General features: G+C 50.6%; 2 protein-coding genes across 2 annotated transcripts; both read right to left on the bottom strand.

Annotated features, from left to right (window-relative positions):
• Positions 1-2,496: 2,496 nt before the first annotated feature.
• Positions 2,497-4,715, bottom strand: FAM71A (family with sequence similarity 71 member A). Its single transcript, XM_043924484.1, has one exon. The coding sequence runs from the start codon at positions 4,360-4,362 to the stop codon at positions 2,605-2,607; it is 1,758 nt and encodes a 585-aa protein (XP_043780419.1). The 5' UTR covers positions 4,363-4,715; the 3' UTR covers positions 2,497-2,604.
• A 4,950-nt stretch (positions 4,716-9,665) lies between these two features.
• ATF3 (activating transcription factor 3) lies at positions 9,666-22,520 on the bottom strand. The gene is made up of 4 exons (XM_043923934.1): positions 22,317-22,520; positions 15,885-16,128; positions 12,463-12,570; positions 9,666-11,132 (listed from the first exon to the last, which is right to left on the bottom strand). The coding sequence occupies exons 2-4, from the start codon at positions 16,122-16,124 to the stop codon at positions 10,935-10,937; spliced, it is 546 nt and encodes a 181-aa protein (XP_043779869.1). The 5' UTR covers positions 16,125-16,128; positions 22,317-22,520; the 3' UTR covers positions 9,666-10,934.
• Between the last annotated feature and the right edge of the window lie 4,210 nt (positions 22,521-26,730).

Below are 26,730 nucleotides of genomic sequence, written 5' to 3' on the forward strand. Positions count from 1 at the left end.
CTCTCTGCACCATCACCTCCCACCTTGAACCAAGTCCTTTAAATGCTCCTGAACTTCCCCTTAACTGATCTGCAAAACAAAGAGATGTGAGCTTCGGAAGGGGGCACGTACATGAAAGAACTTAATAAACAGTTAAGGGCTACGCACGTGGTTTTGTTGCGTTTTCTTCCTCCAGACTAGTGTTTACCTGCACTTGCCTGTGTGGAAATCATAAGATCAAAGGAATGTGGATGTGATCTTTTTTGTAGTTTCTCCACCTTGAGTCCAGGGGAAAGCTGGTGAAGGGTAAACCATTAATTCTGTCCCCTCCAGCAGCTCCTAGTCTTCTCAGAAGCCCTGGGTTAATGATTCCGAGGTTGTTTTCCTCACAGGGTCAACTCGTATCTAATCTTTGGCATGGCATGTCCTTTCTTTCTTAAGAGAAACTTGACTCATCCTGGGGTCAGGAAACTTGTTTTGCTGGGGAACGCAGTGTGTGTGTGTGTAGGTCTCAGGCTATCTCCCTTTCTCATCGGTGGCCCCACCATCACCAAGAGCCCACCATCCCCCCACAAACAGAAGAGACCTCCCCTTCCCCCACTCCCCACACTGCGATCTGTGGAAGTCACAGACTGAAGGTCTAGTCAACGAGGAAGCCGTCACCTAACAAATAATCTCCCTCATATGAGATTTAAGGATCTGGTGTTGGAACCCCAGGAAGAAAAAAGTCCCTGAAGCTTGTGTAGGGAGAAACCCTTCTGAGCCTGGCATTCAAGAGTTTAATTAGCAGCTCAGGAGGACTGGATTGCAGAAAGAGGCAGCTCCATTCAGGAGTGGACCCTGGAATTCCAGGCAGGAGCCTGTTTACGGCTGCAACGCAGGTCACGCCAGAGGCTAGAAGCTTGGGAGTGAGACACAGCCGTGGAGATAAGGCCAGCTAAGTGCTGTGGGTTCACTGAAGTTCAAAAACTGATTCACAGCGTGTCCCCAGCTCCCACTTCTCAGTCCAGTAAAACTGATGCTCCTCTCCGTGGTTTTGGAACACAGCGTTAATGCTGGTGCCTCAGGTTCCTGAGCTGGTCCTGTCTAAGGCATGTTTGCTTGCCTCCTTCCCATACTTCAGACAGGACTTTGCATAAAAAAGTGGGCTGGTAGATCACTGTTCTGCAAAGATCCTTTTGTGCGACTGGAGCAGGTTACCTTCTCTGAGCCTCAGTGGTCTCATCTGTAAAATAGACATATCGTTCCTTCTTTTCCTAATAACCAGAGTTCTTGTAATTTACCTTAAATAAATGCAACGTGAAGAGACCAGGCATTTCTGACAGATCACTTTTGTGCATATATAATAGTGAAAACATGAGGGAAAGGCATTGGCAATAATTTCACAACTGCCACAGCGATCATAGGACCATCAGATTTCAGAGATAGTACAATGTGAGAAACACACCTGTGTACCCACTGTCTTGCCTAAGACAGAACAGTTCCCAGAAACACTGACAGCCTTGGACCCACCTCCTTGATCTAGCCTGTCCGCCCTAGAGAAAACTGTCCTGAATTTTGTGTTTACTATTCCCTCACTTTTGGTACAGTTTTATGAAACCTACCCCCTATGCAGGACTTTCCTCGTAGCTCAGTTGGTAAAGAATCTGCCTGCAATGCAGGAGACCTGGGTTCGATTCCTGGGTCGGGAAAATTCCCTGGAGAAGGAAATGGCAATCCACTGCAGTATTCTTGCCTGGAAAATCCCATGGACAGAGGAGCCTGGCGGGCCATAGTCCACGGGGCTGCAAGAGTCGGACATAACTTAGCGACTAAACCACCACCACCACCACCCCCTGTGCAATACATTGATATTATTTCTGAATGGTTCTGTAAGTAGATTACATCCCATTCTTTGATGTCTTTAAAAATCATGAGAAGTTGATCTGTGATAGTGTGTATAGCTCCAATTCTCACTATTGAATATCCCACTCTCTTCCTATCCTACTGTGTTAATCCTGTTGATGGAAATTTGGGCTGTTTCCAGTGTTTTGTTATTAAATTCTTTTGCTATAAACATGCTCATAGTGGTTTCTTAGAACACGTGTGTTTCTCCTGGGTATATACCTGGGAGGGGAATGGCTAAGTCTAGATGAGATCGCTCGCTGTTCTGACGGCCAGCAAACACTGCTGCACCTTATTTCTGTCCACTGAACAGCCCGAGGGGATGGGAGTTCTGTCTCACTTTGATTACAGACCTGCAGGGGTAATAAACATTGATAGAAAGGATTGGGAGGTGGTGAAGGAGAGTTTTCCAGGCCACAGTCTGACTTTCAGCCACGGCCCTGAGCAGCAAAGCCAGAAAGGAGTGGAGGCGGGATGGGGCACCACTGTTGGCGCTGGGCATGTGTGTGAGGTGGGGCTGCCCTCGACTGGACCAGTCTCAGGCTGCGGCTCTGCTGACATCACAGAACCCACTGTGACGTCACGGCCGGTCTGTGGGACCTGGAAATGCAGAGAGAACGCTGCAGGCCATTCTCAGGTTGTATGGTTCTTTTATTTAAACTGCAGTAAGGAAGCTGGCATACACTCACCAGGGATATTTCCCTGAGCCCTGGTCCCCTTTGCAGCTTCCAGCTCTAGGTCCTATTGATGAGCTTCAACGGTCACTGTCTCCGTGGCCTCGGATGTCGCACTCCCAGCGATTTCCAGCCCCTGGCCACTCTCTGTTGTCTCTATGATGGCCTCCATTCTTTTCCTTTCCACCACCTCCTCCAGGATGTCCACATCTTTATTGTGTGACAAGGCCACTGTCTTTATAGTGAGACTGGCTCGGACATTCCTCAAGAAAGAGCTGATCCTGCTGAGTCTCTTCTTGTTGGAAAGTGAACTCCCAGTAGATAAGCTCCTGGCCGATTTGTGCGAGGTCCTGGACTCCTTGGTGATGGGAGCGTGGCTGATGCCTTTGTGCGCGGCGCCCCGCTTGCTGTCCCCCAGGCTGCCTTGGCCTTTCTCCTTTTTGTCGTCCCTCATGGCTCTCCGGCCACCTGAGGACCTGCCGGCTGTCTTCCGCATCGCCTTGTCCCCCGCGGTCTTGTGGCGGCTTTCGGCTGCCCCGCGGGGACGCGAGCCCCTGAGAGCACGCTCCTTCTCCCGGTGTTCCCTCCTCTCCCTTCTTCCCCTGCGGGCCTGCGACACTCTCCGGGGCCTGTCTTCCTGCTCACTCTCTTGGTCTTCCTGCGGCAAGGCTGAGATGAGGGTCCCCTCGTCCTCCTGATCGGCTTTTCCTTTGGCGGTCTTCCTGGTGGCCTCCACTCCAACCATAGTCATGCTGGCTTCCGGGGAGAGGCTGGTGGATGTGCTGGAAGCGTACTCCAAGTTTTTGGCAGCATGTGCCAAGGCCGTTTTCCTGGTCCTCAGGGAGGTTTTGGCAGCGCCTGCCACAGCGATGTTGCTTTTGCTTCCTCCTGGGCCCTTGGTGACAGTGACTTCAAGGGCCATGCTCCGCTCTTCAGAGGCATGGGACTTGGTCACGTTCAGGTCGCCTTCTGTGGCGTCTGCTGCGGCCACCTGCGTCATTACCCCCACTGCTGACTCTTTGTCAAACTCGCTGGGTTTGGTGTTTGCCTTGGCCCCGTCGGGCACAGGATTGGGATTGTAGAAGTCCAGCTGGAGGCCCTCCCCTCCGGCAAAAGCTGCAGAGGTGGCCCCGGCCACCTCGGAGCCCGCGTGGAGGCTCCTGACGCTTACCTGGTCCTGATCGCCCCGGCCTTGGAAATCCACGGCCGCCGGGCTTCTCCTGTCCTCCTCGAACACGGGCATGCAGATCATGTCCCCCGCTGGAATGGCGTAGGTGCTGCTCTGGGAGTCCACCGGCGGCCGCAGGAGGTAGACCAGCTTCTCCCAGTAGGTGAATAGGTCTTCCCGAGAGTCCAGCGGGGGGCACAGATGCAGGTAGCAGGAGCGGCCGGTGGCGAACTTCAGGCGCAGCTGTTGTTTCTCGCGGTCGTGAATGGAGATCCTCACGAACTTCAAGGGAAGGAGCCTGGTGAGCTCTAAGGTCTTTGCAGCCTTGCGGCTCTTGGCCTTGGTGGTCTGGCCGCGGCCCGCGTGGTCATCGCAGCCGGTGGCCGGCCGGGCCAGTAGCATGACGTCTGGGAGGGGGAGGAGGGGGCTGGTGGATGCGATGCCCACGGTCACCATGCGGACACGGTTGTGCACGTCGATCACTTCTCCCCTCTTGGTGATCTGGATAAAGTCGCTCTCGAAGATCGGGGCGTACTTGAATATGTCGTACTCACCCTTGCGCAGTTGCCGCTGCAGTTTGCCCCTGGTGGTGTTGAACAGGCCTGCTCCGGCGCCACTCTGGGCCGTGTGATACGGTAGCAGAGACTCCCGGCTCATGGCTGGCTGTGATCACGACAAGCCGTCCTGGTGAGGTGGGCCCCTGGGTCTTCCTTTCCTTGGCCTTCTGGGCAGAAGAGGGAGCCGCGGTCTCCTGTGTCACGCAGGCGGCTCCACAGCAGGTTCCCCAACCCCACCACACCCCACAGAGCCTCCCAGAGGCCGCGGTGGGGGTACGGGCACGGGTGATCGCCGTGAGGATGCTGCAGGGCGCCTGGACCCCAGGCTGAGTCTCTTCAAGGGTGTTGCAGAGGTATGGTAGGCTCCCCCTCAGCCTCACCTCACTTCTGCTTCTGGCTTTTTGTCTCTGCGAGAGGCTGTGAAACTGCAGTCCTAGTGAAAGAAGTGACCACTCTCTCAGCCTAAAGCCCCTGTGCGGCCATATTTATCCTCGCTGTCCTTTGTGACCTGTCACAGTCACACACACCTTTGTCCCATCCCTCAACCACCCCCTCCAGGCAGGGCCACCCCATTGCCCCCACAGAGGACAGGTCCATCCTGCCAGGGACTCAGGCAGGTACCAAAATAAAAATGTCTTCAAATGGGAAAGTTTTATCTGGTTCTCTTTTAACCCCCCCCCCCCCAATTCAGCAACTGGATGAAGCCTATAGGAATGTCAGAGGATGGGATGCATTTGAGCCATTTGAGCTCATGGTTTAATTGTATCGAACAATGTAGAATTGGCAGTCACAGTCCTTAGTCTATCCATTAATAAAATCTCAGTAAACTTGGAGGTGATTTTAATACTAATATTAAAAATTGCTTCTCCAGACCCATGTAGTGTTCTTCACGTATGATCGTAAGAGTCCATTGAATGTGGTATTGCTGCTACTGTTCCCAGTTCACAGGTGAAGAAACTGAGGTGCTATCTCTTAGATCTGATGTTAGCAGAGGCAGTGTTTGAATGTAGGTCTACCTGATTCTTAAGCCTTTGTTCTGAATGCTACAGTACTTAGCCTCACAAAGAAAGCTTGGGCCCACCAAATGTATTCACACTGGACTGGTTTAACTACCTTCACAAGAAGACCTGTTTTTAGAATTTGCATAATTCTATGTGTGTATATATGTTTTGGAAAGAACTCAAGGCAGCATATGGGCTGGACTGGGGATTGAATTATCCGGGAGATCGCCTCAGATCCTCCCCAATTTCAGTTGAGTTGCTAGGTCGTGTCTGACTCATTGTGACGCCATGGACTGCAGCACACCAGGCCTCCTTGTCCATCACCAGCTCCCAGAGCTTACTCAAACTCATGCCCATAGAGTCAATGATGCCATCCAACCATCTCATCCTCTGTCGTCCCCTTCTTCTGCTTTCAATCTTTCCCAGCATCAGGGTCTTTTCCAGTGAGTCAGTTCTTCACATCAGGTGGCCAAAGTATTGGGTTTTCAGCTTCAGCATCAGTACTTCCAATGAATATTCAGGACTGATTTCCTTGAGGATTGACTGGTTTGATCTCCTTGCAGCCCAAAGGACTCTCAAGAGTCTTTTCCAACACCACAGTTCAAAAGCGTCAATTCTTCAGTGCTCAGCTTTCTTTATAGTCCAACTCTCACATCCATACATGACCACTGGGAAAACCATAGCTTTGACTAGATGGACCTTTGTTGGCAAAGTAATGTCCCTGCTTTTAAACATACTGTCTAGCTTGGTCATAGCTTTTCTTCTAAGGAGCAAGCGTCTTTTAATTTCATGGCTGGAGTCCCCCTCTGCAGTGATTTTGGAGCGCAAGAAAATCAAGTCTGTCACTGTTTCCATGGTTTCCCCATCTATTTTCCATGAAGTGATGGAACCGGATGACATGACCTTAGTTTTTCGAATGTTGAGTTTTAAGCCAGATTTTTCACTCTCCTCTTTCACTTTCATCAAGAGGCTCTTTAGTTCCTCTTTACTTTCTGCCGTAAGGGTGGTGTCATCTGTATATCTGAGGTTATTGATATTTCTCCCAGCAATCTTGATTCCAGTCTGTGCTTCATCCAGCCCAGAATTTCACATGATGTACTCTGCATATAAGTCAATAAGCACAGTGACAATACACAGCCTGACGTACTCCTTTCCCGATTTGGAATCAGTCTGTTGTTCCATGTCCAGTTCTAACTGTTGCTTCTTGACCTGCATACAGATTTCTCAGGAGGCAGGTAAGGTGGTCTGGTATTCCCATCTCTTTCAGAATTTTCCACAGTTTGTTGTGATCTACACAGTTAAGGGTTTTGGCGTAATCAATAAAGCAGATGTTTTCCTGGAATTCTCTTGCTTTTTTGATGACCCAACGGATGTTGGCAATTTGATCTCTGGTTCCTCTGCCTTTTCTAAATCCAGCTTGAACATCAGGACGTTCACGGTTCATGAACTGTTGAAGCCTGGCTTGGAGAATTTTGAGCATTACTTTGCTAGCATGTGAGATGAATGCAATTGTGCAGGAATTGAAACATTCTTTGGCATTGCCCTTCTTGCTTTATGCTTGTGCAAACAGCCCCTGCGTGGAAACCTACCTCTTTGCTCTCAGCACAGATCCTCCCATGGTGAGTTGGGGGATGGGTAGCCTGAAATGTAAGCTCCAGTTCCAAGAGTCTGTTGGTGCCCTCCTGGAGGGTAATATCTCTCTACTGGGCAGAAATTGTTTGGAAGCCTTGATACCTATAGGGAACACGTACTGTTAGACACCCTGCCTCACTGCCACTCTCACAGAGCTAATCACAGAATAAGTGATTTCTAAATTGTGACTTGAAAGTTCTGAGAAAGGCCCCTGCTCCAAATTCTCTAATCCGCAGTTTGATGCTATGCCTGAACTCCCGCCTTAGGGAGTCATACCTTGAGGAAAAGGGCTATCTTTCCATTAAATACACACAGATGCCCATCAAAAGATGATTAGATAAACAAAATTAATCTATCTATGCCGTGGAATACTATTCAGCTAAAGAAAGGAATGAAGTACTGATACATTTTATGACACGGATGAACCTTGAAAACATGCTCAGTGAAAGAGGCCACATATTAAAATGATTCTATTTCTATGACATATCCAGGAGGGACAAATCCATAGAGACAGATATTAGGTCAGTGGTTCCCTAGGGCTGGAAGGAGGGGAGAATGAGAAGTACTAGGTTTTTTGGGGGGGGTTGATGAACACTTCTGGAACTTGATAGTGGTGATGGCTACATGGTATTGTGAATGTCACTGAACTGTACACTTTAAAATTACAGTTGTGAATTTCATGTGTATTTTACCACATACACACAAACATTTCTGCTCAGAAGCTTTATAGTTAAAAAACATAGGTCACCTATGTTTAGAAAGGTCACCTGTGTGACCTTGGGCACACTACTTAGCTCTCCACTTCCTCATCTGTAAAATGGGGGTAATTGTTGCTGTGAGGATTAAATGAGATAATGTAAAGTATTGAGTAGCATTTCTCAGTAAATATCAGCTATTATTAACGTCAGTCTCAGCTGGCCCTTTAAGCCTCGGTGTGATTTCCTTCCTGACAGCAGTTTTCGGTGAGACAGAGAAGCTTCTGTGGGTTAGAGCCATGGTGAGAACTGAGAAGGATTCTCACTGGGCAAACCTGGCCTCCTCGGAGGTTTTTCCTCAGGCACATCCATGAATCACTACAATATTGTAAAGTAATTAGCCTCCAACTAATAAAAATACATGGGAAAAAAAAAAAACACACTACTTCATCGAGAAACTGCTAGAACTCCACTGAAGAGCACGGGATGGAGAAGACAGGAGAAGCTTACTGTGGGTTTGGATTTCAGGTTTATTCAAAGCCCTTGGGAGAAATTAGGATAAAGATGGAAAACAGCATTTTAGCTTCTGGCAGAAAGTGGAAGCTTTGATCCCAGAAACCCTGTCCTGGGCTCCCCCTATGGCTGTTATACTCAGAAGCAAGTGTCAGGCCAGATCTCAGGAAAAGACACGGGGACAGGATGAGGGCAGGAGACAGGGGGTAGGGTGTGCTCTCCATGTCCAGCCAGGGTGACATTACCACCCCTGCAGGTGACAGCCCGAGGAAAAGGCCTTGTCAGCCAGGCGTCTGACTCCAGCAGAGGTCCCATCCGAGTTTATCCTCTCAGAACACTCATCTCCCCTTGCTGCTGAGTGTGAAACAAGATGAACTAAGCAACTTGATGGTAAATACATATTAACCCCCACCCCTTTTTTTTAAGTGGAAACATAAACTTGGTGACTGACAACAAAACTATTTTTAATGCATTTGTTCAAAGAACTTGCAGCTCCACTGATGATTTACAGTGGGTTTCTCAGATCACTTTTTCTTGCAAAAGCCACCTCCCCCTTCCTTCCGCTCTAATTCATTGTTGTCCATGGCAGCTTTAAAACTGTCTTGAGTTTCCTAACGGCTGATTGGTGGCACAAGCAGAAGGTTAATGGAAGGAAATTCTTCCCCCTCCACCAAGATAAAGAAAACAGATTATCTCCTGAAAGAAGCAGTGAATGGTACTTCCACCAGATGCTCTGTACAGATAAGGAGCTGCCCCTGAGATGTAATCAAGACAACAAAATTAGGATACCTGTGTCTCAGGTGATAGTTTAAAGGAAATAAAATGAGTTCAAAGGAGCAGGCTCCATCCACATGTATGAACAGTCAACAAAGTCAGGATCGCTGTGTAAAACGGCACTGACGTCAGAGGAGCCAATTTTCATTCCCAGCCTGTGAGTGTCAGGTGTGTGCACAGGGCAAGAGCAAGGGGCGGTGATTCTGTTGGAGACCTAAAGGAATCGCATGCTCCAGAGATTCCAGAAAATTAGGTGGACTATTTCCTCTGAATTATCACACCAGTCCTGTCTGAAATTATACTCTCTCTTCCTCCTCACTGTCCTTTTCCAAAATTTGAAATGCTTATTTGCAACACTGAGACACATATTTGGACATTATAAGAGATGTAATCCAAGTGAAGCCTTCATGAAGAGTTCTGCCACAGATTGTAAGGTTCAAGTTGAACAACAGGTGTACATGTTAGGCCTTTGTATATTCAGAGAAACAGGTAGTTCAGGTATTCAGATTTGATATAAAATTTCTACCTTTGTACCAAAAGTCTAAAGGATATACTTGCTGCTGTGTCCCAGTGTTTGTCAATGAGAGATTGAGCATTAGAAACCAGAAATTGAGGAATAGGGTGGAAAGTCAAAAAGCCCACCTGGTGGCACCCCAGAGAACAAAGAACACTTGAAGAACAGTCAAAGCTCTGATCACCCCCTACATCACCATCTCCAAAGGGGAGGAGAGGAGAATGGTTAGAGGTCAATGAACAACTGATTTAAAAGAACAGAAACTGCACCACACTTTAGTTCACCATGTCTTGGTTCCAATATTTATTATATTGACAAGTTAAGAATACTAGGATAAATAAGTAATATTTTCTCTTACAGAAAATTGTAATGATACTACTGAGTAGGATTAAACACTCTGAGGATTTCACAGAAACGTCAGAATTTAAACAGATAGTAGCCAGAGACCTCCTGGCCAGTGTGAGTAGACTTTCTCACAGCTATAAATGCTCTGGGCCAGATTTCTACAAACATCTGCATGACAGAAACGATGCCATTAACATCTAATAATGCTAAAGCCTAGGCATCACCTGGCTTCAAATGTGTGTCCACTGAATGTGGTTCTCAATCGCAAGAACAGGAAAAGTGGAATATTCTTTGGCTCTTCCAGCCTAGAAAAAAATTCCTGAACTAAGTCACCGAGCAGAGACTCCTAAGCCTTTGGAAGCTGGACTCTTGTTTCTGCTTTCTTCCTGTGACTTTATAACTGAGTTTGCAATAGAGGGCCTGCATTAATGCCTGAGAGCCAAGCGGAAAAGGTCTTTTCTGTTGGCACAAAACTGTACTCAGTGCTGCCTGGCCCAATTCTCTCCTCCTAGGGCTGGCGAGCCCTTCTGGCCACCTGAACACTTAGCAAGACTTAGCAAGGCACGTGGCGACAGCCCCCCAAACTCTCAGAAACCAGGTCTGAGCTAAGTCATGAAAAAGTCACAGCGGTGTCGTGCAGCACAAACATCAGTAGAGCACAACGCCTAGTTTTGAAACGAACGCCTTGCACACAGCAATTCCTGTACAGAACAGCGTATTTGCTAGAAAGCGCAACCCTGGCCATTGCACAACTTCACGAGATGCCATTCTCACTCCACGTCCCCTACAAGTGACAGTGGCAGCAGCAGAGGAGGAGGTGGCCCCACCCCATCCACCCGAGGTTACAGACACTTCTTCTGCATGGATCCTAATGGTGGGAGTCCTGAATTTTGCAGAATCCAGACGCGAGGGAGGCAGGACCCCAACTGAGGGTCATCTGGAGAATCCAAGGATGGCCGGGATGTTAAGGCTTAAATCCTGGAGTGGAGGCAAAAGATGCCCTTGCCCCGGTCCAAAGTCCACCCTGGAGTGGAGTGGAAAGGCCTGGCTGAGTCATGGAGGGCACTCCTGCCTTGATGGTTCTTAGCTGCTGGGATTCAAGAGGTGCATAGGAAGTCAGATCTCCAATGGCTTCAGGGTTTCGGATGTAAAAGGAGGATTTGATGAGGACTCCCCAGTTGCTCCATACCACAGCTGCTTAGCTCTGCAATGTTCCCTCCTTTATCTGTTGGATAAAAAGGTTCCTCTCATCTTCTGGAGTCCGCCCGTTCTGAGCCCGGACAATACACGTGGGCCGGTGCAGGTTGAGCATGTATATCAAATGCTGCTTCTCGTTTTTGAGCTCCTCAATTTGCGCCTTCAGCTCAGCATTCACACTCTCCAGCTTCTCCGACTCCTGGGGCACAAGCAATAGCGGTATTAGTAAAGGAGCCAAGGGAACTTCCCTGGCGGCCCAGTGGTTAGGACTCTGCTTCCACTGCTGGGGCCCGGGTTCGATCCCTGGTTGGGGAACAAAAGTCCCACAAGCTGCCTGGTGCAGCCAAAAAAAAAAAACAAGGAAAGGAACCAAGGTCCAGTGAGGAAGGGGTGGCCTGCTGGTGGCCCCTGAATGGCAGGGGCAATGGCTGGAACACATCAGGGCTCATTAAGTAGGGAATGGCCTGCAGGGGAATGCTGTTGGTGCCCTGCTATGAAGCCCCACAAAGCTGGGAGAGCAGCGTTAGGTTTGAGAGAGTCCAGAGCTTGGAGAAGCCTTTGAACTTAGAGCTCCTTCAGAGAAACCCTTGAGTTTCCACTCAAGGTGGAGGCAGGCTGTGACCCTAACAGTAATGGAACAGCTGTAGAACCAACAGCAGAGACCTCCTTTGTAAGAATGAAATAGCCCATAGGCAGGTCATCTGGACCTGAAAGGACCTTGGGGGCTGGAAGGAAATCCAGACTCACGGTGTTTATAGTCTTATATGAGTCTCTGATTTCACTGAGAAGCTCATCTCCACAGAAAGAATGTACATAGAAATAAACAAAATGTCTTAATTTTCATTGACCCCCTCCCCCTCCTTGCAACCTGTGGAACCCAAGTGAAGACTCTGCCCTGGCCTGTCCTCACTTGGGGAAGGGGACACAGCCGCTGCAAAGACTGCCCCAGAGATCTGCTCCACCTGCCTGGAGATACCCCTCCCACCGGTGTTTCTCCCTTCTGGAAGGGGAGAACGCAGCTGGAAGCAGAGACTATCGGCTGCGCCAAGAAGGACTGCAGAGTTAAGAACCAGATAAGAATGCAGAGAGAGTGTAACCTCTGCCTGCGGATCAAGGAAATAACTTGTTTGAAGAGGTTAATTAAAGGCTTTCCACAGTGAGCCAAATGAAAGCTGGCAGCTTCCTTTTCTCAGGAAAATGGGCGAGCAAAGCCCCTTGAACTGGACAGACATATCTGACAGCCTGGAAGCTTCTGGACACATATGGACTGGCTGAGGACGAATGTGGGCATCAGACGATCTCTTTGTGTTTAATTCATACACCGGCATCTCATACATCCAGATACATTTATCTTACTAACAGCTTCACTACTTCCTCGTTCTGTAACGGGCATTTCTGCCACCAGCTACAGTGTCCTTCCTGGGAAAGCACTTCTGGGTGGAGTCTCGCAAACCCCTCTCGCTCATGGGACGTGAGGTCGGAGGGGCCAGGTGTGAGCGACGGGGCGGGCACGGCGGACGGGCACTCACCTTCTGCAGGCACTCTGTCTTCTCCTTCTTCTTGTTTCGGCACTTGGCAGCTGCAATCTTATTTCTTTCCCGTCGCCTCTTTTTCCTTTCATCTTCTTCAGGGGCTACCTGTAAAATTCAAGAGGCACAAGCTTAAAGGAAGGCCAGAAATCCAACCCACCTCAAATACACTGCCTTTTATTTCCAGCTAAAACTGACAGACCGGGGGTAGCCCTGAAGAATTCAGAAGTAAAGCTCTGGACTTTTGCATGAAAGTCCAGTCCTTCACACATGCGCACATACTCAAGCACATGCATGCACATGCACACACTCGCACTTAAGAATGAACAGTGGAAATCAAAGATCTGTTAAAATTATATTGTCAATACTAGCAAACTAAAATTTTACCTTTAAAAAGCATTTATTTGGATTTTTAAGTAGGAGTTTGATACTCAAGGTGATAACGACTGGTAATAACTGTAATCAACTAGAGCAAGAAACAGATTTTGTTCAGTAAGTATGACCTTTCCCCCAGAATGACCTCAGGAGCATCACTTCGCCACCCATTCCCCCTGCCTCTTTTATTCATATTCCATTCATCTCCATCGTCACCTGGAGCATCATCATAGCACCTACTTCCTAAGTTCAGAGGAAGCCCATGCAGCTCCTAGAGAATAGGAACCCAAGCCTATTCCTCAATCAAGAGCCCATGGCTTGGTGCCACCTGGGGGTGGAGAACTAGAACTATCCACTGACTCATCCAACAAGCATTGATGATATTGATCTCTCCCTTGGAGCCCCACCCTGAGTCAGCCCTGGGATCCTCAGAGAAGAAAACCCCGTCTGGCTTTAGGATCTGGTCCTCCATGGGACGATCACTCCGACTCTGTCTGAGGACTGATGGTGAACCAGCAAAGTCCAGTTTCTGGACTGACTCAGAGACTGGAGTCCAGCTGGAGTGAACTCACAGCGGGCAGAGTGGGCGATGGTTTAGGCCACTAATGTCGGCCTTGGCATGTCATGTCGCTTGTCACTGCTCCAGACAGCTGGAAAGGGCATGGGAGCCTCACCTCAAACGGAAGAGACCCTGGACCATAATGATCACCTCCTATCTGACTCTGGGTTAGATGATGCTAACTTAGCTTAGGCTGAGACGGAGGCTTCAGAACATAAGGAAACCAAGCCCAAAGGGGAAACACAACGAGAGGCATTTCTACCCTTTATATTTCAGATCCTAGAACAACACAGGCAGACACTGGGTTTAGACCAAACTCCCTTTGAATCTCAGCTTCACCGCCTATCAGGTGTGAGACCTTGTGCAAGTTATTACGCTCTTCTGAGCTTCAGTTTCCTCATTTGTAAAATGGGATCAACCATCTTACCTACCTCATAGGGTTGTGATGAGGGTCAAATTAATGTCAATAAAGCCCCCTGCACAAGGTTTAGCTTATGGTCAGTGCTATGGAAACTTCAGTTATCATCAGTAACTTCATCATAGATGTCTTCATCAAGAAATCAGCAACTCTAGTATCTCCTTTGCAACTAACTCTACAGATATTTTTGTAGGGGGAGGATTCAAAGTTTTCTCATAAGAGGAAGTACTTGAAAGTAGAGCAAATCTCAAGAGTCACACACTGTCAGACGTGGAAAAGCCTTTCTAAGGGCCATTTAGTTCAACCCCGTCACTTTTTAAGAAGAATTTATTTATGAATTTGTTTATTTTGGCTGTGCTGGGTCTTGGTTGCTGCCAGCAGGCTTTATCTAGTTGCAGAGAGCAGGGGTTACTGTTTGTTGCAGTGTGTGGGCTACTCTTGTTGCAGAGCAGGGGCTCCAGGCACTCCGCTTTCAAGCTGAGTTGCTCCCCGGCGTGTGGCATCCTCCCAGACCAGGGTTCGAACTCATGTGCCCTGCATTGGCAGGTGACTTCCTAACCACTAGACCACCAGGCAAGTCCCAATCCCCTCACTTTATGGACACGGAAGTAAGGCAAAGAGTGGCCAAGAGCATTGTGCTCAAGGAGGCCCAGGAGTCACCAGCTCATGGTGACCAGACTAGCAGGCTGCAAAACTGGATGTAAACCCAGGCGTGTGTCTCTTTATCCCACATCCTCTCTGGGTCACAGCTGCCTGGTCACCCCAAGCTGCCTTCCCAGAGGCGACCAGGACCTGGGGAGGAGGCTCTCACTGTCCAGACACACAGGATGCCGACAGGGTTGTGAATTACAGTCACCATCAAGGAGACCAGAACACTCAACTAGGCCACTAGGTGCATCCCCTTCCCTATAGAAAAGTCTACTTGTTAAACTGACCTAAGATCAGAAGATGACTGGATGAACACAGAAGCAGAGTGGATGAGAGGCTTTAAGGAGTGTTTCCACGAAGGAAGAGGCCTGCTTCTTCCTTGGGACAGCCCTCCACATATCCTTCCAAAATGCTTTCTTTCTTTCCATGGGCCCCACTACTTCCATGGCATCCTGTTATCCCAAGGTATTTTTTAAAATTAATTTTTGTTGGAATAAAGCCGCTTCTGTTATCTCAAGATATTTAATTAGAAAAAAAATTTTTTTAAATTTTTTCCTTGAGGGTCCCATGTTTCACCCTACACTGTCCAGTGTTGAACTGGGCACCAGTGACCTCCTCTGAGGTTAATTAGGGTACAGCCAATGCCCCTAATAATGTCTTATGGATACAGCATCATATAGCATCATCCTGTCTATCATTCACTGGATGCTAACTCTCAGCCAGGCCCTCTGCTAGACTCTTAACAAATGCCATCTTATTTAACCCCTTGGATCAATTCTATGGAGGAGACATTATTACCCCCTCCACCTCCCTTTTTAGAATCATAAAAGATTCCCCCCCCAACTTCCTTTTAAACTCAGTTCTTTTCTGGCTACCTCTTGCCCAAAGGCAGTGATCACTGCAGATAAGTGAGCCAGAAACATTCCCATCTTGCATCCAGGAGGGCAAGGCCAACAGGACAGCGGAAACCTCAGCCCTGAAGTCCTTGAGAGCCACCCCAGCATCGCCAGCAACCACCTCCCAAACTTCTCAGCATGGCTATTACCCCAGGCGTCTTATAAAAGTTGCCAAGTGGAGAACCGCACAGGTGTCAGAGACAGAAGTGAACTTCAGTCAGAACCTGTACCAAGGCGGTGAGCATGGCTGGCTGGTCCTTGCTCGACAGCCTGAGTTCTTGTGGTGTTGAAAACCATCACCGCACTCTCTGCTTCTTCAGAACAACTGGGCACAGAAGGTGATCTCCTACAGATTCATGGCTTTCCATACCCTCTACACTGCTGGCTTCCAACACTATCTCTAACTCTGACTCTCCTCTAAACTCCAGGCCCAATAGCCAAGCGTGGCCCCCTGCCTACAGCATGCCTGGCGCAGGTGAGCTGTGTGACAAGCGCAGGAAGAACGGGCACCCCTGGGAGAACCCACCTCGGCCTTGGTGACTGACATCTCGAGGGGCCTGCCGCTGACGGTGACCGAGTCCAGCGCCGAGGACATCCGGTGGCAGAGGTGCTTGTTCTGGATGGCGAACCTCAGCTCTTCCTTGACAAAGGGTGTCAGATTAGCAAAATCCTCAAACACCAGTGACCCAGGAGGGGACAGGCAGGGGACGATGGCAGAGGCACTGACTTCCGAGGCAGAGACCTGGCCTGGGTGTTGAAGCATCATTTTGCTGAAAAGACACATGGAAACCCAAACTACTTCAGGGATCTGGGGGCTTGGGATCAAGTCCCCCCACCCTCACCTCCACACCTGCGACCTCCAATACCCAAGTCCCACCTCCCACCGCCAGGGGAAGGTCCCATTAGCCCTCGGGCTTCTGCTTTGTTTTCATTCACACCAGCCTGTCTTAAGTAAAACAGGTTCTTAAAATACGCAGTTCAGGGACGTGGATAAAATGCCTGGTTGAAGTTTATGAGGGGTGGCGTTTCAGGCTATTCTGAATTCACAGGAGCTGTTAGTGTTGGCTGGTGTGCATATATGCAAATGTAGCCTCAAACAGTCCTGAAAGAGGAAGAGCATTAAAAAAAAAAAAAAATCAGAGAGACTCTTATGTAACCCCATGTACAGTCTGTTTTTTCAAAAAGAAACTCGGAGGGTATCTGAAACCAAGTAGAATCTATTTGTGAGTGGTAAGTAAAAGCAACGAACGAGGAGCCTTGAGTTCAGGAAACCTCTGAAACCTCTCCCTGGGCAGTCGGATCCGAGTTCGTGAGTGAGGACAGTCACGGGAGCGGGTGTGCTGTTTCACCCCAGCTGAAGAGGGACCGGGGCGTGGGAATTCAGGTCACCCCTCAAGGTTAGCGTTGGGGAAGCAAAAGACCTCAGAGCAAAGAAAAGTGAGGCACTCAGAATGTGGACTTTTTTTGAGGAAGTGTTCAGCCCTGCGATGGTTGGAGGGGTGTGGCTGGGGGCACAGGGGGCTGGGACTGGATCTGGCATTAGGGAGCAGTGTGAGACCTGAGCTCAGCCTCCATCTGACAATCGTCTGGGAGCCCCTGCTGCATCGGCGCAGAGTCCCGCTATGGATCTTTCCAGAACCCGACCCTGGCTCTGGCTGTTCCCAATGCCTGCCGACCGCTGGAGACTATCCGACTGAATACGTGAAATGGGTGAGAGGCGGTCAAGGTCAAATCAAATGGCCTCTGAGGTCCCATCTATCTCCATCATTCTACAGCCCAGGGAACCCCAAGGGAAAAGGTACGGGAAAGGGACAGAAATAATGGGTCCAGAGTTCCAGTTTGCAACAGCCCTCCGTAAATCTCTCCCTGCCGTATACTCCCTCCAGGAGTGCCCAAGCCCCTCATCCCTGCAGTCACTTCTGCAGGGGCAATGAATGTGGGAATTGTCAGGGTGGGCGGTGCCCTTGGAGTACCCCTCTCCGTGTGGGAACCTACGGTCATTAGCCACATCCCACCAGACGAGAAGCCCTTTGGCAAGCTGCTAATGTTTCACAAGTGCCTCCTTCATACCAGAAACCTTACGTGCGCTATCTCACTTCACCTTCGTGAGAACCCACTTAGGTCCCAGTCCCACTGTAGAGACGGTGACTAACATTTAGACAAGCTAAATAATTTGGCCAAAGTCACAGAGCTAGTAGGCGGCAGCATCAGGATTTAGAATGAAGTCTGACTCCAGAACTTATGCTCCCACTTTACAGATATAGAATATGATTCTTTATGTTGCAAAAGCAAACAAAAAACCAGAGCACAGTTTTCTCGGGGGTTGACAGCAGGTGTGGGGACGGGGGTGGGGGGGGGGCCTGGAGCTGAAGGGATGGACAAGGAGATGAAACAAAGAGCTATGGAAAGCTTGAACTCTGAGATGAATTCCTGAGCTTTCTCTGCCTGGGTGCACACTCGGGCTGCCCCCTGCATTCAGGGAGTATGTGTTAGGGCATCTTTTATCCGCAAAATTCCCAGACTGGGGTCAGAACGTCAAGACTAGAGGCCCATTTCCTCCTCTGTCATCATTATACCTCCTAGAGCCTTCTCTCTCCTCTGTGAGAAAGAAGGCTAGTAACAATCACCCTATTTTCCCAGAGAATTGGGCAAGGCGTTGACGAAAGAATACCTGAATATGCTCTGGGAAAACATAATGCAACTAGGAAATATGTTATTACCGGGCCTCCCAGGGATCTTTCCAACCCAGGGCTGGCTCTGAGGGGGTCCAGGTAGATGGGTGGCTGGTCACTCTCTCTGATCTCAAACACTTAGTGAATAGAACACCCTGACCTCTACATCCCCCAGTGGATCCAAGATCCACTGATGGAGGCAAGAATTCCAGGTCAACAAATACCACCATTGTTGACTTTCCAAAGAAACCCAGGAAATGTATGAATTGACTAATTCTCTCCCCAAAGCCATATGTCATGAATCAGAACTGATGCTCTCCTATCAATTTAATCCCATAATCTTAGGATGTTGGGAGGAGACTTTTCTGGCAGGTACTAAACTCTGAGAAGCCAGCTTTCCAAAGCCAGAAAGACTTAAGATCCTCCCAGGCGTTTGTGTTTTCCCTACCTTTAGAACTTTATTAAAAACCCATTAGTTCAGGAATGGAATTCAGAGCTACCACTGGGCTGGCCTTTGTCTGGAGAATTGCACGGCTTGCTTCCACACAGGCAGTTTGAATTCCACTGCAGTTGAGTGTGGCTCCATTTTACCTCCCAAGTTTATTAATGAGCTTTCAGGGCTTGACGTTTGCTGTTTGGGTTTTTTTCCCCCTTCTCAGTATAAAGTCAGCAGTCCTGACGAAAGAAACTCAAGAATGCCAGTGGTATGCAATGTCTTTATGAAAAGCATTGGGTGGGCTTCCTTGAAGATGCAAATTGGTTGTGAAAATGTTTAAAAGCTTTTCAGAAAGTAAAGCAATGGTATCTGTAGAGATTTGGGCTTTTCCTGCACTCGGTTAATATTCAGTTTCTTGAGATACTTTCTTTCAGTGTCCTATTTTTTTGCCTTTTCATACTGTTCATGGGGTTCTCAAGGTAAGAATATTGACGTGGTTTGCCATTCCCTTCTCCAGCGGACCACATTTTGTCAGAACTCTCCACCATGACCCGTCCATCTTGGGTGGCCCTGATGCTGGGAAAGATCGAAGGTGTGAGGAGAAGGGGACGACAGAGGATGAGATGGTTGGATGGCATCACCGACATGAGTTTGAGTAAACTCCGGGAGTTGGTGATGGACAGGGAAGCCTGGCGTGCTGCAGTCCATGGGGTCACAAAGAGTCGGACAGAACTGAGCGACTGACCTGAACTGAGATACTTTCTAGTTTTTTGTTGCCTCGTTCTCTTAAAAGTGTGATAAGCCTAGACTCAGGCTGTGTCCCTGTCCCTGAGAAGAAAAATGAAGGTAAAGCTTCAGTTTTTCAGAAAGTTGAGACCCTTGAACATCTCCGTTTGGAGAAAAACATTTCAGAGGATTTTCTGAGCTGACTTTCTATATTGATCTTAAAATTGTCCAGACTTGTTACAAAGAACCTGCACTTGGCTTCTGCATCATTATCTCTAGTCAAAAATCGTGTCATATCATCAGTAGTTTCATCATTTTCAAGAAAGTGAAACTTTACTCATCTATGTCTCTGACTGGAAATTCAGCTCCCAGATTTTATTTCCTAGTAGCTGCGACTACATTGAATTTTCACTTTTAATTTTCATCTTTTTTCCACTAAGCACTACTTGTAAAACATAGTAAGGAGCCAGTTCTTTCACTAACTTCCTATCTTGGTCTTTCTCCTAGCCCACTGGAAGTGGGTACATAGACACTTCAGCTGTAGGTGGAAGACTAGGCATCATGACAGAGATGATGCTTGCAGGCCTACCTACTACCACTCACAGGCTGAGCGCTCAGTGATGTGTTTCCTGGACCTCAGTCACCTTGTCTGTAAAGAGAGACCAGTACTGACTGCCCCAGTCCCTTCACAGGGCTGTCAGGAAGATTAAACGTGAAGGTGGATTTACACACATCCTGGGAAGCCATTATTACTGTGATGTGATCCACTTTCCCCCATTTCAGGGGGGTGGGGGTGGGGGCTCCTAATGTTCCTGTTAATGAAATTAGGTCCTATTAATCAGAAATTAACTGGAACCCTTAAGAAACTCAACTCAGTCACAGCTTCTTTTGCACTCTGATTGACCTCTGGGCTCTGACACATCAGATCAATTCCACCCCACTCTTTGCTGGCACCAGCTTGTCTCCACTGGTCTTAAGTACTTGAGAAATAGCCAGCTCTCACACATGAAGCCATTTCTGGTTTGGTGTCCTGGCTGTGTACTTCCTCCTCCCCGGGCCGAGTAACACTTGGAACCACTGACCCTGTCCCCTGCCCAGCCCATCTGAAAAAGGAAGAAATCATGAGCTCTGTACAATGGGATAGACACCCAAAACTAGAGTCATTTAAGTCAGATATTCATTTTGCAACTGAGTAAAATGGGGTCCAGAAAGGTGAAGTGACTTGCCCAAGGTCACCATAAAGCTGGTGAGTGGCCCGGCCCAGGTCAAGCTGTTGACCTGCTGTTCATTTTGCTCCATCACCAACAGAAATTCAGCATCGTGAGGATCAACCAAGAAGGCAAACGGAGAAGAGAGCCAATGGCCAGGTAGATGAAGGGTCAACAGTCTGAGGAGCCTGTGCCCACGAGAGAGGAGGCTTTGATAGGATTAAGACAGGGAAGGAGTATGGGGAGGGGGGAGGAGAATAATTGAGAGAAAAGACCAACAGGGAGAGAGAGAATGGTGGGGTTAAGACAGGAAGGATCCAGAGGCTGCCACAGGTGCTGGGTGCTGTATTTTATCTACACTATGTGCCTGGAGTGCCTCCTGCAGGGCTGTCTCTGAGACCATTTAGACAGTAACAACTGCAACCCAGCCGGGTCTTCATTCAGATAATCCTTACAGCAACAGCTTACCTGTTGCAGTGTTATTCTACAACAAACGGGAACTGCAAAACAAGGGGACAGTCATACCAATTTCTCCTTCATTTAAACTGAAAGAGAGGGAGGCCCCGGAACAGATGTGACTGTCAGCCACACTGAAATAGATGCACCCACATTTTCTAGTGCCCAGCTTATTTTTTTCTGGCTCTATTAAGGGGTGAGCAACTCCTTCACAGCAAAGGAAGCCTACTGTGATTTGGTAATTAAATTAGGGGAAAGAAAACGGTTAGGAGGAAAGGAAGTAATCTGAAAATGGGGTGGGGGAGCAGAGAAGGAGAACCATCCAGTGGAAAGCACCTTGGGAAGGGAAGAGATGCCCCGTACAGAAGCCCTTTTCCCCTCACTGCCTCAGAGGCTGGCGCCTCCTAGGTCGCTTTTCTTTCAGTTAACAACACTCTAGAATCTGAAAACCTTTGTCCAGAAAGGACCAATGGTTATCCGGTCCAACCAGCACCTTGTGCCCACAAACAGGCGGAGCGGCCAGGAGCCTCTACATGGCCACACCTCCCCGCTGGGGATGCTGAGGCTCCAAGCCACTAAAGGCAGTGCAAGTTTCAAGGTCCCGGGCCCCTGGATCACAGATCCCATCCCTCAAAGATCTCAACTGGCTTCGCACTCTCGCTTTCCCTCCTTCCCCCCGACGGTGGGTCTCTCCGGACGAAAAGCAGAGAAATCCGCGAGCCGCCAGAGGAAGAGACCAGAGCTGGAGTCACAGGTACGAGAGAAAAGCGTGTGAGAAACTTGGAACAAGAAGTCTCCGGCACCTGTACCCGGCTCGCGCTCTCCGCCTTCTGCCCCAGGGCAGCGACAGGAACGCGCGCCACCTCTTAAGACTTATCCCAACTAACTTTCGCCGCTGGCTACCGGCGCGGTCCTACCGCCCCGCGCTCCGGGGTGGGCAGGGCGACCCCCAGCGGCCGCGCCCGCGACCCCGGCTCGCCCATTCCTTCCCCATTCATTCCGTTCCGCCCCTGGGTCAGCCGCTCCGCGAGCCCCGGCCTCCGCGCGTCTCGGGAAAGCTGGGCTCGGGAGTAGCAAGTGCCCGCGCACCGAGCCAGGGATGGAGCCGGCTGGCGAGCCCGATCGGCTCGGCCACTCTGAGCACCCACCGATCTGAGCCCCTCGATCGCGCCCAGGGAGTAAGTAAACGCGAGGGCGGCGAGGAGCTGTGCTCCGACGACAGCGGACGACCTCTCAGTTGCCAGGAACGTTTCGCGCCCCAAGTCAAAAGAGAAAGTTCTTTGCGAGAAAGTTTCTAAAGCGCGGAGGAGCAGCGGTAGCTGGGAGAGAGATTGAGCCAGAGTTCTTTCGAAGCTAGAGGCTGAGGGGCAAGTGCCGGGGGGGGGGGGGCACGGGGGTCGGGGGCTGGTTACTAGAGGGGCGCAAAGATAATCAAAGCAAGCCATCGTCGCCGCGCTCACCTCCTGTATCCACTCGGGGCGGCCAGGGTCCGGAGGGCGGGCAGGGTCGGGGTGGGGGCTGGCTGGCTGGCTGGCTGCGGGGTCGGCTGGCGAGCACAGCGGGGCTCAAGACCGGCGCGCGGGCTGGCGGGTCCGCTGGGGCGGCGGCGCACGGTGAGCGCTGTGCAGTGCGCGCCTCTCTGCGTGCGACTGTGGCTGGCAGCGTGTTGCATCACCCGTTTTATAGCCCTCGGGCTGGCGGCGCGCCAGTATACTCTGGGTTAGCAATCCCAGGCTGACGTAATGCTATTAATAGCTTCCCCGGCGAACCAGCAGAACTAGGCTGGGCTGGAGGGCGGGAGGGGAGAGCGGGGGGCGGGGGGAGGGGCCAACGGGGAGGAGGGGAGAAGGGGGACCGGTGATGCAAGCTCTGGGAGGAGCCGGCCGCGACGAGTTCTCCTGGGACGCACGCACCCGCCCGCCCTCTCGCTCCATATCAGGAGCGGAGCCGACCGGGCTGGCCGCCAGATGTGCGCACTCCAGGCATGAGCCAATGGTGCCCAAGCCAGCGGCATGACTCCACCGCGCTGGCATCTCTCCCTCCGCTAGGCTAGGGAGGTGGGGAGGGGGGCGGTGAGGTTGGAGAGGTGGGTCCTGGACGCTGCCCAGACTAGGTGAGACTGGGAAGCTAGAAACGACCTTTCTCTAAAATGCGCGGTCATTTTCTGGAGCTTCGGGAAAGTACACCCCCTCCCCTTCCGCTTCCCCGTCAAAAGCCTCCCTTTCAAGTAGGGGACGGGGTACGAAGAGAAGTGTCATTTCCCCAGTGTGGGAGAAGAGCTCAGAGGCACCCTACGGTGAATCCACACCGTTACCCGCCGGGGGTGACCTCTGCGGCCGGGACCGTGAGAAGATCGACTTGTCAGCGACCGGCGGGCACGGTGCGCCCACGCCCGGGGCTCGCAGACAGCCCACATGGGCGCACACGCGGAACCGCCTCCCGGCGGCTTGGGAACCCGAGGCTGAGGCCGGGGCGAGCGGCAGGGAATTTTTTTTTTTAACAGCCAGAAAGCGTTTGAAATTGAGAGTGAAACGAACAAGCCCGTGAAGAGATGAACGACCTGGAAAAATCAGAGTCAACTCAGAGAAGGGCTAAAAAGTAAGACTGAAGCCTAAAGACTAGGAAGAGAAGTAAAGAGAAGGTGCTTTGGTCTACTCGGGCCGGGCCATGCGGGGGTCGCCCGGCTTTCTGGCAATGTTGCGGGGAAAGACACCTTCGGCTTTCGCGCGTTTTCCTGAGCCCAGAGAGGGTCGCGCGGGGACCCAACCGCCCGGGCTGGAGACGCGTTAACCGCATCGCAAATTAGGCCCTGCAGCAGAAATCCTTTTCTCCCTAAAGTCGGGGGGGCGGGAAGGGCGGGATCTCGCGGCCCAGACTCGAGCCAAGTCTTCATCAGAACTGGATCTGAATTTTAAAATCGAGTTTCCAGTTCTGATTCCCAGACCCCAGCTGTCTAGGACCAGAGACGACCTCAACTGCTCATGGATGAATGTGGGTGGACGCGAATGTGGCCAGTTCTGTTTGGTACCTGCGGGAGAGGGAGATCTGCGCGCCCGTGGGGTTTAGGGGTACCTGATTGCACCTGCCTTTAGGGAGAGAGAGACGGTCCAGGGTCCGAGTGTGGCAATTTGGGGTAGGAACTCGAAGGCTCTAGGAGCACAGACCGCTCCCACAGCCCCGCCCCACTCGGCTGTTAACAGCCGTGATGGAAGGGCCTCTCTGTGTCTGTCTCCCTCCCTTACACGCAGAGCCCCGCACCCTAGGGGGCTCGGCTCGTCTCCCCAGCCTCTCCGATTGCCCTGCAGCTTGGGATAGATACCCTCAGAGCTATAGGTAAAGCTGAGTCCCCAGCACCCTGATTCCTCTCCCGAGAACCAGAGCCTCATCGGGACACACACCCATCCCCCAAGCTTCGGGGCCCAGGACCCCGCGGAGAGCGGCCTTGGAAGTCGCCCCCCAACCCCAACCCCACTCCCGCCCCCGGCCCGTCGGGTAGCCTGGAGGTCCTACGCAGGGTCCTAGGGGATGCCGCCTAGGACCTCAGCGAATTTCCAGCGAAGTCGCGCGGGAAGCGTGGGGCCGTTGTTTTTGCTTTACTTTTCACCCTGGTAACGGACTTCCCGGCCCCACCTCCACGCCCCCACACCCCTCCCTCCTGCCCACGCACCCGCAGGTAGACCCGGGGCGGCCAGGTAAACCCCGGGCGTGTCCTAACAGCCCGTAGAGCACCGCGAGAGCAGGAGGAAGGGCGTTTGCAAGTTCGCATGAAAGCCATTTGAGCGCCTCTACGTATCTTTTCTAGCTGCTCGTACACTGCCCTCGAGTGAACGCCACCCTTATAAAGCGAAACAAGGAGATGGGGGAGAACCCGTGAAAGCTACCCGCTCCCTCCGCCCCCCCCTCCACCAGTTTTTTTCCCCTTTGTGAAATGCCTACAGAAATCTTTAACCAGTTTACATTTTAAACTAGGAATCCATTAATACACCCAAGCCAGATTTGTGGAGGTTTCTGTCCTGTCGTTAGGAGGAAATTCAGCTTGGAGCGTAGGTAAACAAACAGCCAGACCAGCCTCCGCAACACAATACCACAGAAGGGTAATTAAGCAAGAGAAGTCCACAACCCCAGGTCGGTTTATTTTTATTACCATGGTACCTCCCGCTTCTCTCGCTAAACCTGCTTCATTCTAATAATTCTTGGTTCTGAATACCCAAGTCACACCTGGGTAGAAACGCTGTCAGCTGTTCGCAGAAGTCTGAGCGTCGCCCTCCCACGGAAACTCGAAAAGCGATAAGAATCTTGACAGAGAAGTCCGTCCACCCCCTGGTGAATGAAGCTCTTATCCAAGGAAAACAAAAACGACTGCCTCGCGCCTCCCTGCCCCCAGCCCCCAGGAGGACTGTGAAACCTGCCTGGGTGGAGAGAGACACCGGGGAAGGAGCCGGGGAAGGCGACAGCCCCGGGGTGTGTGCCCCAGTGGGGTGATGATACCTGAGTTCTTTGCGTCCTCAGTTTACCCTGACTTTGAACCCACCCGCGTATCATCTAGGGGAGGGGCAGGAGAGGATTCTCAGACCCCAGGGCTTCTCTGCACAATGCAGAGAATGCCTGTCCCCTCCCTGAGAAGGAAGCCTGGGTAGAGTTATTTCAGGGGTTAATCCTAAATGAAAGAGGGTTAAGCAGAGACTTGAATACTGCTGAGGTTTTACGCTGGAGAAAACGCCTGGGGAATCCACATTCAGAACCAGCCCCAGTATGTTTTGCTGAGTGAGATAAGAATTGGAAACTTCATGTTGGGGCAAGTGCAAAAGGAAGGGGAAAAAGTTAAAAGGGGAGGGGATGGAACTAGGCAGCTAAAAACAGCCCACTGTGGCAACCAAATCTAAACATCAAAACATTTGCAGGGAGCCAAAAGAGAGGAGGGAAAAAAAGCTCAAGAGATATTTAAAGGTTTTAGCAGTTTCTTTAGTCCAGGGAACAGTCCCTTCCCACTCCTTCCCCCACCCTCCATTATTCTTCTTCAAACCTCCAGATTTTATCTGCTCACAGCTCTAGAGAGCCAAGTGAAAGGCGAGGCAAAGAGCACTCGGAGCCCTCTCCTCCTGGCCCAGCCCACTTCTGCACCTCAGGAAGGGAGTTCTGTTCTTCTCTCTTCTGCTTTCCAAAACCCACACTTCCTATAAAGTGGATTTGCCTGGGGAATTACTAATATACGAGTCTTCTCCCTCAGGAAACACGAGGAGGCATCATATCGTGGGCTCTGGAATGTGGCAGGTGGCGCTTTGATTCGGGATTCAGCCCATCATCTTGTGGGACATCTTCAGCCGTGTCGTCTTGGATAAGTCATTTCACTCTCTGCCTAAGTTTCGTCAGCTGAAAAACGGCCCTCATAAAAGCATCTAACACATAAGGATTCCCTGAGGATGGGACACACAGCCAGTCTTCGGTAGTGGTATCATTAATTACCAATCAAGGGAGGCGTTCTGGGGAAACCCCTGAGTTTCTCCCAGAGCCCATTCTGTCTCCCTATGTGTGCGCTCAATCGCTTCAGTCGTGTCCGAGTCTTTGCGGCCCCGTGGGCTGTCGCCTGCCAGGCTCCTCTGTCCATGGGACTCTGCAGGCAAGAGTACTGGAGTGGGTTGCCATGCCCTCCTCCAGGGGATCTTCCTGACCGAGGGATCGAACCCAGGTCTCAACATTGCAGGCAGATTCTTTTACCATCTGAGCTACCAGGGAAGCTCAAGAATTCTGGAGACAGTAGCCTATGTTATGCCTTCTCCAGGGGATCTTCCCGACCCAGAAATTGAACCGGGGTCTCCTGCCTTGCAGGCAGATTCTTTACCAGTTGAGCTACTAGGGAAGCCCTTCTGTCTGCCT

Source organism: Cervus elaphus, chromosome 14 (genome assembly GCF_910594005.1).
Source record: "Cervus elaphus chromosome 14, mCerEla1.1, whole genome shotgun sequence".
NCBI classification, from domain to species: Eukaryota; Metazoa; Chordata; class Mammalia; order Artiodactyla; family Cervidae; genus Cervus; species Cervus elaphus.

Bases quoted from the DNA above. Each gene is read 5' to 3' on its own strand.
- FAM71A (XM_043924484.1), bottom strand. From the start codon at position 4,362: ATGAGCCGGGAGTCTCTGCTACCGTATCACACGGCCCAGAGTGGCGCC.
- ATF3 (XM_043923934.1), bottom strand. From the start codon at position 16,124: ATGATGCTTCAACACCCAGGCCAGGTCTCTGCCTCGGAAGTCAGTGCC. The intron at 12,571-15,884 runs GTGGGTTCTCCC...TGAATTTTACAG, and splicing joins TGTCAGTCACCAAGGCCGAG to GTAGCCCCTGAAGAAGATGA. The intron at 11,133-12,462 runs GTGAGTGCCCGT...CTTGTGCCCCAG, and splicing joins AGACAGAGTGCCTGCAGAAG to GAGTCGGAGAAGCTGGAGAG.